This window comes from Dreissena polymorpha, chromosome 8 (assembly GCF_020536995.1).
Source record: "Dreissena polymorpha isolate Duluth1 chromosome 8, UMN_Dpol_1.0, whole genome shotgun sequence".
Classification (NCBI taxonomy): domain Eukaryota; kingdom Metazoa; phylum Mollusca; class Bivalvia; order Myida; family Dreissenidae; genus Dreissena; species Dreissena polymorpha.
In genome coordinates, this window is record NC_068362.1 from 87,992,766 (window position 1) to 88,003,227 (window position 10,462).

General features: G+C 35.6%; 1 protein-coding gene across 2 annotated transcripts in view; it reads right to left on the reverse strand.

Moving 5' to 3' along the window:
- Positions 1-10,318, reverse strand: part of LOC127843277 (palmitoyltransferase ZDHHC16A-like) — a 31,171-nt gene extending 20,853 nt beyond the window's left edge. For both annotated transcript variants that reach the window (XM_052373187.1, XM_052373186.1), the window contains exons 1-3: positions 10,147-10,318; positions 5,719-6,022; positions 4,651-4,845 (exon numbers count right to left, since the gene is read on the reverse strand). In XM_052373187.1, the coding sequence (XP_052229147.1) occupies positions 4,651-4,845; positions 5,719-5,955 (432 nt within the window). In that variant the 5' untranslated portion in view covers positions 5,956-6,022; positions 10,147-10,318. The remainder of the gene's footprint in view (positions 1-4,650; positions 4,846-5,718; positions 6,023-10,146) is intronic.
- Between the last annotated feature and the right edge of the window lie 144 nt (positions 10,319-10,462).

Here is a 10,462-nt window from a genome sequence, read left to right on the forward strand (position 1 = left end):
ATTTTTAATATTTTTTTTTTTGGGGGGGGGTGGGGGGTGAGGGGGTAGAGGGGGTAATAATGTGGGGTGGGGTAATTTCTTAGATGTTTAAAAAAAAAAATTTGGGGGGGGGAGTTGGGGGGGATGGGGGGGGAAGGGGGGGAATAGGGGGGAGTGAGAGGGGGGTTTTAATGTGGGGTGTGGTAATTTATTAGATGTTTAAAAAAAAACAAGGGCTGTTTGTAAAACATGCATGCCCCCCTATATGGGCTATAAGTTGTAGTAGCAGCCATTGTGTGAATATGTTTTTTGACACTGTGAACGGTGGTGGTGGTGGTGTGGTGGTGGTGGTGGTGGTGCTGTAGTAGTAGTAGTAGGTGGTGGTGTAGTAGTAGTAGTAGTAGTAGTAGTAGTAGTAGTAGTAGTAGTAGTAGTAGTAGCAGTAGTAGCAGTAGTAGTAGTAGAAGTAGTAGTAGTAGTAGTAGTAGTAGTAGTAGTAGTAGTAGTAGTAGTAGTAGTAGTAGAAGTAGTAGTAGTAGTAGTAGTAGTAGTAGTAGTAGTAGTAGTAGTAGTAGTAGTAGTAGAAGTAGAATTAGTAGTAATAGTAGCAGCAGCAGCTGCAGCAGCAGCAGCAGCAGCAGTAGTAGTAGTAGTAGTATGCATTACAAAAATGCAGTTAGCCTTACATTTGGTAAAATTGAAATATATTACAAGGGAGGCAAATGCTGTAACAATAAATTTAAACTTATTGCATTTGTTTCCCTTGTATATAACAAAGATATAATAGTGTATTACCTCCCCTGTCCTGCTTATATTTATATAAATCAACAAAATTAAACATTAACACAATATTTAATATACAAAATATACAAAAAACCTCATATTCTGAAAATATTTATACTGATCCACTTTATTTTACTCAAAGGATGATATTTCATTGGACTGATAATTATAGATTTAGGATTACAGACCAGTTGCTTCAGTTATATTGTTCAGAGTTCCCCCTGTTGGCCGCGTATTCATTCTTGAGTTATCATCCAAAAACCATTTTACTATTTCGGGTCACCGTGACCTTGACCTTTGACCTAGTGACCTCAAAATCAATAGGGGTCATCTGCGAGTCATGATCAATGTACCTATGAAGTTTCATGATCCTAGGCCCAAGCGTTCTTGAGTTATCATCTGACAACCACCTGGTGGACGGACCGACCGACAGACCGACATACCTACATGAGCAAAGCAATATACCCTTCTTCGAAGGGGGGCATAAAAATAACAAGAGCTTGTCACAGTAGTGCCAAATCCCCGCCGAAATGTGTTTGCTTGTTTGACAACATTTGTTTTAGAGAGTTGAATAATATTTGTAAAAACAAATAAAGGGAGATAATTCATTATGCTCTGGACAAAAATTTATTTTGAAATTAAATAAAGGGATATAATTCAAACACTAAGGTAGATAGAGTTATGGTTCTTAGTCACTGCACTTCTCCTACTTGCCATCTGTTTAAGTTTCAAGTAAATTCCTTCAGTAGATTAAGAGTTATGCTCCGCCCAAAAATTTACTTTAAAATTATATAAAAGGGGAGATAATTAAAAAACTAAGGTAGATAGAGTTGTGGTTTTTGGTCACTGCACTTCTCCTAGTTGCCATCTGTTTATATTTAATGTTTCAAGTAAATCCCTTTAGTAGATTTAGAGTTATGCTCCGGACAAAATTTACTTTAAAGTTATATAAAAGGGGAGATAATTCAAAAACTAAGGTAGATAGAGTAATGGTTCTTAGTCACTGCACTTTTCCTACTTGCCATCTGTTTATATTTCAAGTTTCAAGTAAATCCCTTCAGTAGATTTAGAGTTTTGCTCCAGACAAAAATTTACTTTAAAATTATATAAAAGGTGAGATAATTCAAAAACTAAGGTAGATAGAGTTGTGGTTCTTGGTCACTGCACTTCTCCTAGTTGCCATCTGTTTATATTTCAAGTTTCAAGTAAATCCCTTCAGTAGATTTAGAGTTATGCTCCGGACAAAAATTTACTTTAAAATTATATAAAAGGGGAGATAATTCAAAAACTTAGGTAGATAGAGTTGTGGTTCTTGATCACTGCACTTCTCCTAGTTGCCATCTGTTTCTATTTCAAGTTTCAAGTAAATCCCTTTATTATATTTAGAGTTATGCTCCGGACAAAAATTTACTTTAGAGTTATATAAAAGGGGAGATCATTCAAAAACTAAGGTAGAGTGAGTTATGGTTCTTGGTCACTGCAGTTCTCCTAGTTGCCATCTGTTTATATTCTAAGTTTAAAGTAAATCCATTGAATAGATTTGGAGTTATGGTCCGGACAAAGTTTCAGCCGAACGGACAGACAGACAGACTGGACCAATTACTATATCCCCTCCGATTTTTTTTTCGGCGGGGATAAAAATGTGTGTTAACAAAGCCATTTATCACTAGGGTTATTGTTTAATACACAGCAAACCAACACTGTACTATATAATAAAAAAATGTTTCTGTGGTATAAATGTTGAAAATGTATCTTATATTACTGTTTTGGATCTTTTTTTCAGATGATTCATTTCTACATTTGAGCTGCTCACTGGGAAAGCAGGACTAATTGCTGTACAACGCTATGTTAGGACAGGTATTTCAGACTGTCTACCCACTCAGGTGTTCCTATAATATGTGTGTTATTATTCTGGCATATAAAAAATCAGTCATGTAGTAAGAAAGACAAACAAGAGCACCGCCTTGCGGGTGCAGACCGCTCATCTATTTTCTTTTTAAAGGTGAAGGGACTATCATTTTCAATCACAAAGGAGGGAGGGGTGGATAGAAGAGGGGTGCATTGTGTGGGGGTGTGGACATTTATTACATTATCTTCAAAAAATGCGAAAAAAAGGAAAAAAAAATCGGGGAGGGGGGGGGGGGGGTGGGGGGTGGGTGGGGGGGGGGGGGGGTGAGGATTCTTGGGTGCGATGGTTGGACGGTATTTCAAACATAAAATAATAAAAATAAATATTTGTGTTTTGTAACCGTTTCAAATAAATTGGGGGGGGGGGGGGGGTGAGGTGGGGGGGGTATAGTGTGAGGGTGTGGTGGTAATTTGTGATATTAAAAAAAAAAAAAAAAAAAAAAATTTAGGGGGGGGGGGGGATTCGGGTGGGAGGTGGGGGGAGGGGGGGTGGGGGGGGTGTTTCTTGGGTGCGATGGTTGGACGGTATTTCAAACATAAAATAATCAAAATAAATAGTTTAGTTTTTTAACCGTAAAAAAAAATGGGGGGGGGGGGAGGGCACGGGCGATGGTTTGGGTGGAGTCTATTATGGTATGTCAGGTAAGAGTAGTTTTGTCAAAGTATCAATCAAATCTAATCATAAACAAAGAAGTTATGGCAATTTTAGCAAAATTTAATAATTTGACCTTGAGAGTCAAGGTCATTCAAAGGTCAAGGTAAAATTCAACTTGCCAGGTACAGTAACCTCATGATAGCATGAAAGTATTTGAAGTTTGAAAGCAATAGCCTTGATACTTAAGAAGTAAAGTGGATCGAAACACAAAATTTAACCATATATTCAAAGTTACTAAGTCAAAAAAGGGCCATAATTCCGTAAAAATGACATCCAGAGTTATGCAACTTGTCCTTTTACTGTACCCTTATGATAGTTTGCGAGTGTTCCAAGTATGAAAGCAATATCTATAATACTTTAGGGGTAAAGTGGACCAAAACGCAAAACTTAACCAAACTTTCAATTTTCTAAGTATAAAGGGCCCATAATTCCGTCCAAATGCCAGTCAGAGTTACATAACTTTGCCTGCACAGTCCCCTTACGATAGTTAATAATGGTTGCAAGTATGAAAGCAATAGCTTTGATACTGTAGGAATAAAGTGGACCTAAACACAAAACATAACCAAATTTTCAATTTTCTAAGTATAAAAAGGGCACATAATTCTGTCAAAATGCCAGTCAGAGTTACATTACTTTGCCTGCACAGGCCCATTATGATAGTTAGTAAGTGTTTCAAGTATGAAAGCAATAGCTTTGATACTTAAGGAATAAAATGGACCTAAACACAAAACTTAACCAAAATTTTCAATTTTTTAAGTATAAAAAGGGCACATAATTCTGTCAAAATGCATGCCAGAGTTATCTAACTTTGCCTGCCCAGTCCCCTCATGATAGTAAGTAAGTGTACCAAGTTTGAATGCAATAGCATTGATACTTTCTGAAAAAAGTGGACCTAAACGCAAAACTTAACCAAAATTGTCAATTTTCTAAGTATAAAAAGGGCACATAATTCAGTCAAAATGCACGCCAGAGTTATCTAACTTTGCCTGTCCAGTCCCCTCATGATAGTAAGTAAGTGTACCAAGTTTGAATGCAATAGCATTGATACTTTCTGAGAAAAGTGGACCTAAACGCAAAACTTAACCGGACGCCGACGCCGACGCAGACGCCGACGCCGACGCCAAGGTGATGACAATAGCTCATAATTTTTTTTCAAAAAATAGATGAGCTAAAAAACATCCATAGTGAATCCAGTAAACCCCCTCTATTTTTTTACAGGGTGTAGAACAAAAAAAACACAACAATTCTTGTGAAGGATTTTCATTTAGAGTAAAAAAGTTAATGCTGATGATTGAAAATTGAAAAGTTGTGGCATAAATCTATACCTGGGGTGGAGGAGTGCCAGGTTGGGTGAATGCAGCCATCACGTAGTGAAACACAATGTTGGCAAGCAGCCAATGTCCGAAGATCAGGTGGAACACTGTCAATCCAAGGCTGATATCGTACACGTGAGGAAGCAGGCACACATAGAATATGGTCACTACGGATGTTGTCATCACTGTCACCAGAGTGACAAACATCTAGTTAGAAAAAATGAAATAATGTATTGTTTTTAGCTGGTTTTGAAGGGAACAGTATGATCTACCGATTAATTAAATAAAAAAGTTATAGAAATGTTTAGTGAACAACATAAGAGAAACAAAAAAATGTGTTAATGTTGACATATTGTTTAAAAATGTTGTTGAAGTATACAATAGGATCTACTGATTGATTACATCAACAAGTCATACAATCCCTAAAGTGACCTACATAGAAAAGGAGAAGGTCTGACATGACAAAATGTGTCCATGTGATATTTATTGTGTGAAACATTTAATGCAATTGACAAAGTGTTATGCATTTTACATTGTGTGTCTCGTTTTTAGTTGTCGGACATTGAATTCAACAAAGGATGTCAGACAATGTGTATGCTGAGCATTCCTTTAATGTTCTTAATGGCTGATAACAAAATGAACATGATATATAAAGAAGAAGAGACCAAAAAGTCTAGTTTTCTTAACCCTTATAGCGCTGGAACCAAATTTTAATTTGCAAACAGCTTGGATCCAGATGAGACGCCACAGAACGTGGCGTCTCCTCTGGATCCAAACTGTTTGCTATTCTGATAGTATTCTTTGAAAAAAAATCAAAGAAAATGATAATTTTAGAAAATCAGTCGACGACATTTTAGCAGACTACAAATTTCCCAGCATGCAAAGGGTTAACAATATAAACCATAAAAAACAGGGCTAAACATGTGGCTCAAGTGTCGACCCAGATTTGCCAGTGCAATCCACACAGGCTATCAGGGACAACCACTTCAGCTTTCATGGCGTTTTTGTTAAAAGGAAGTCTAGCTCGTCTAAACAAAAATTATATTCTAGGCAGAAAAATTGTCCCTGAAATATACTTACTGGTCCTAGAAACCTTGCAAATTTCTCCACAAACCAAAACAAAGGTTCCATCATCACTTCAAGAGCTAGGAAAAATGTAGTGAAATAGTTGAAGTACAGAGTGTAATACAGTGTTGTCATCCATTCTGAACATTCCCTCACTCTACGACGAATTTTCCTTGGTAACCAAGCACAAGCTCTTCCAACGCACATCATTACTGTCAGATAGCTTAGTGCTGGATTTGCTGTATGTATCATGAAACTTTGTCCACAGCTAGCATCATATGAGAATGGTCAACTTTTATAATGGTCATTCAAATGACAACTGAAAATAAATATTAAAACATAATGGAAAAACTGTTAATAAATTAATAATAGATGTTCACAACAAGTGGTCATTTTAGGTATGAGACCTGTACTGAACATAATTTGGTAATGAACATTCACTTATAGCATTTTCCTAAAGTTCATGTAAAACTATGATAATTAGGTCAAAATCAAAGTAAGATATCAATCTTATACTCAAGAGTTTATGTTTAAAGCATCTGTGGTGTAGAGGCCGGTTGAGTATTGCTTTGGACAATGAGGAGAAGTTGAATTTCCTGGCAGGCAAAGTTTATTATTCAAAGTTTGTTTCTTGTTATTATAATTATTATCCCCACGCTTTTTTAAAAGTGTGGGGATATTGTGGTTATCTTCGCCGTCTGTCTGTCAGTTCGTCTGTCTGTCCTGGCCACTATCTCCTCCTACACTATAAGCACTAGAACCTTGAAACTTACACACATGGTAGCTATGTGCATATGTGCGACCCTGCACTATTTGGAATTTTGATCTGACCCCTGGGTCAAACGTTATGGGGGTTGGGGTGGGGCCCGGGTCAGAGATTTTCACTCATCCCCCCCCCCCCCCCCCCCCCCCGTATGGTGCATTGGCCATAACTTTTGCAATATTGAAGATAGCAACTTTGGCATGCATGTGTATCTCATAGAGCTGTACATTTTGAGTGGTGAAAGGTCAAGGTCATCCTTCAAGGTCAAAGGTAAAAAAAAAACAAATCCAAGGGAAGTAATAAGCTTTAAAGGGAGGTAAGACATGAACCTGACAAATGATATTATATTTTAAAAATAAATCAAAGCGGCGCAGGAGGGGGCATTGTGTTTATGACAAACACATCTCTTGTTTTATGTTATTTTACATTAACTTCTTCATTTCTACACCGATTCACTTCCAATTGATACTGAACATATCTTATGACAATACGTTCAATCTCGACTATGCATGGCCCCATTACCAACCCTGGGGTGTCCCCTGGGTCAAACATGCGGCGTGGGGATACGCATCGGCCTCTGCCACGCCATTTCTTGTTTTAAACTACCGTACATTTGCGGCCATAAGTCTACCTCGGCCATAAGTCGAGGGGTATAATGTGGCTAGAAAAACTTGTTTTTTTGCCTTGACTCTGCCATAAGTCGGGGGGTAAATTTCCTCAATATCTCAGACATGTTTAAGTGACCTTTTAGTCATGGTTCTGAGGGCTTTTGCACTGGCAGTTGACATTTTTTGGGATATTAATAATAAGGATATATTTAAAACGAAACATTCAACGTTTCAATTATTTATTATCACGAAAAATATATTTTATTGTTCAAAAATCATAATAACATATCATTGATTATTTCGAACTTAATATATATTTCACAAATCAAAATTAGTTTCCCATTTAACGTAATAACTTTCAGCGTTTATATGATGAGCAGATATTTTTGTATTAAAGTGTTAGTGCTATTGATGTGAAAATTCGTTAAAATCTTGAACGCAGAAATGCATTGTATGGTCAAAATAATTGTAACTTGCTCTCAAATAATCAAAAACGCTTTCGCCATTATGCATGAAACACGTGAATTTACCAACACTCGCATCGCTCGCTATTCGACTGTTATATACATATTCGTAAATCACGAGATACCCGAGGAATATTTTCTGCATTCTGGAAAAACGTCTTATCTAATAATACTAAGCAGCTAATCGAAAGTAATTGTGTATTTAATGTGTCCAATTACACTTTTTAATAATCCAGGGTGAGTGCGTAATATTATTATAATCAAACAATGAATGAAATCATCACTCAGATAAGATCTATTGATTTACGAAACAATTATGCATAAATTGTGGGACAGTTGTGAATAAATCAACGAAACCACACCTTCATCCAATAAAAAAATATACCATGTGAAGTTGAACAATAGCGATTGGTTAAAGGCGTATCCAACGACAGAGTAATTAATTTTGATTGGTCAGAAGTAGTTTGTAGCAGAACCGTTGTGCATTAACGGATAACTATTTTAGGTGTGACGCAATAAAGAATACACTTTACACTCTGATCTTAGTCAAAAGGCCGAGAAGCGATAATTGGTGGCATAAAGACACCTGCATCTGTTGACAGTTTGTATTTACACGGATTAACTTTAAATGGGTACAAGTGTCAGCAGTCGATTTTCTATTGTTCTTAGCAGACAACGGACGATGTATCAATAGACAAATTGCTATGTATAAATTTCGCCACTTTACCGTACGTCACAAATGTTTAATATTTTCGAAGTTATTTTTACATGCTTTAATTTGGACTTATAACGAAGATTAATGAATTAAAAACCAATGTAAACATGCAGTATTTTGTTATCGGCGGACATTTAAGTAAAAGACGAGTCGGCCTTACCGTAAACAGTCATCATTCCTCCGCATCAGAGATTTATTACTTTAAAAAAAAACGGCACAGAAATATGTGTTTTTTTTAATTTTTATTTAGTACCTCATCCATAAGTCGAGTTGACTTTTAAAGTCAATTTTGGGAGCGTTTTTAAGTCGACTTATGGCCGCAAATTTACGGTATTTCAATTATTAATGTGCTGTTAATAAAAACATTAAAATGACATTTGAAAAAAACAACAACATAAGTGTGCAAAAGTCAATTTATTTTCCATATAAAAAAATCAATTGCTTATACATACCAGTAAAAGAAAATGTATTTTGAATTCTTTTATTTAGGTAAGTAATTCTGGCCTGATTTGTTTAGGTACCATGAGAACAAATGTATGTGACACTATGAGAGATTATGATTTTCAATCTTTTTCTCACATATTTAAACATATATTGCACTATTGTTGCTGTATTGTACATGGAAATTAGCTAATGCTGAACATGATTGTTTTGGTGAGCAATATGAACTGAGTTAACTGTTTTACAAATGACATACTATATGTTATTAATATTTGTTAGCAGTTTATATGACAATTGTATAAGATATGTTTCATAAGTTTTTTCAACATCTAAAATTCTTATAAGCAGCGCAATTATGGAATATACGAACAGGGCGAACAGAAACCTTATTTTAAAGCAAGGCTAGTTTGCATCTAGGGCTAATGGAGTATCCCTTAGCCTCATAGAACCAGTCCTCCTCATAGTTTGTGACTTTAACGAAAAACATTAAAGAACTGCAGAAAGTAAATGTTTTTTCAACTTTTAGAAGTTGTAATTTATTGAATTTTATCAATGACTATTATGACAATAATTCTCATGATTTCCGGTGTTTGTTGGAAAGTAGGTCATGTTTATTCCAGGGTGATACTAGTCTATGATTTTTTATAATGCAACACACAATTATGTTAGTTTGTTTATGGATTAATAATACATGTAGCTTTATCAAATGTTTTATATGCCACTTATTTTTGAATAAAATGTTTACATATTTTAAGAACAACATGAGCAAGATTTTTCGTCTTTTATTAAGTTACTTTATTTAGAATAAGGACATGCGCATAGTTACAAAGCTTACATGTGTAGCAACCAATCAGAAGGGCCGATAGGCAGTGGTGTAGTGGATAAGGTGTCCGCCTAGCGATCGGGAGTTCGTGGGTTCGCTCCGAGTGGGGAGCGTTCTCATTATCTCCTCCATAGACACCAAGTACTGGTTCTTCCCAGGAAACGGACTTGATAATGTCCATATCTGCCTATAATGCTTTAAAGGGCGCATGGCAGTATACATAGATAGATAGAATTGTACATGAAACAGATTACTAAAGAGCAAAATCTAGCCAGCATTTTGTCAAAACATTGCCAATTCAAAAGCAGTTTTTGTTCTAATGTCCAGGAATAGACATATAACACATGCATGTTTTTGTATTTGTTTACTTCCAAAAATTGTATGTATTCATTAAGAGGGCATTATGGGTAGACATGCTAGTAGATTTAATAGGTTTTCATTCATTTAATTTATATGCAGCGAGTGATTATTTTACATATATACCATTTTTTTTATAATCAAATAATTTAGCTTGAATAGTTCTATCTGAACTTATCTCTCAAGAACATTAATAACAGAAAGGAACTATCAATTCATTAAATTGCTTCCGAACTAAAATGTCCGAAGTTTATTACAGTCTGCGTACATACCTGGTTTGACATCAGAACATTATGGAAAGTCGTCAGATCAAAATGAACGTCACAGAAGTACTATTTTCGTTATTAAAACAATCATTATAATCACGCATATTCAATTGCACATTTAGAAAATCATTTCAGAAATATAAGGGACTAAGAATGAAGTAAGGCGAAGTTTAACATAAGGAAAAGCACTCTCACAGGTTACAACACAGTATATATATCTGCTATTCTTCTTGTGGTAATGATCTAGAGTTCATTGATAATTTCTAGAATAGCATATACACAAATAATAATCTTATCAGCTAAAAATAAACAATAAGATAAT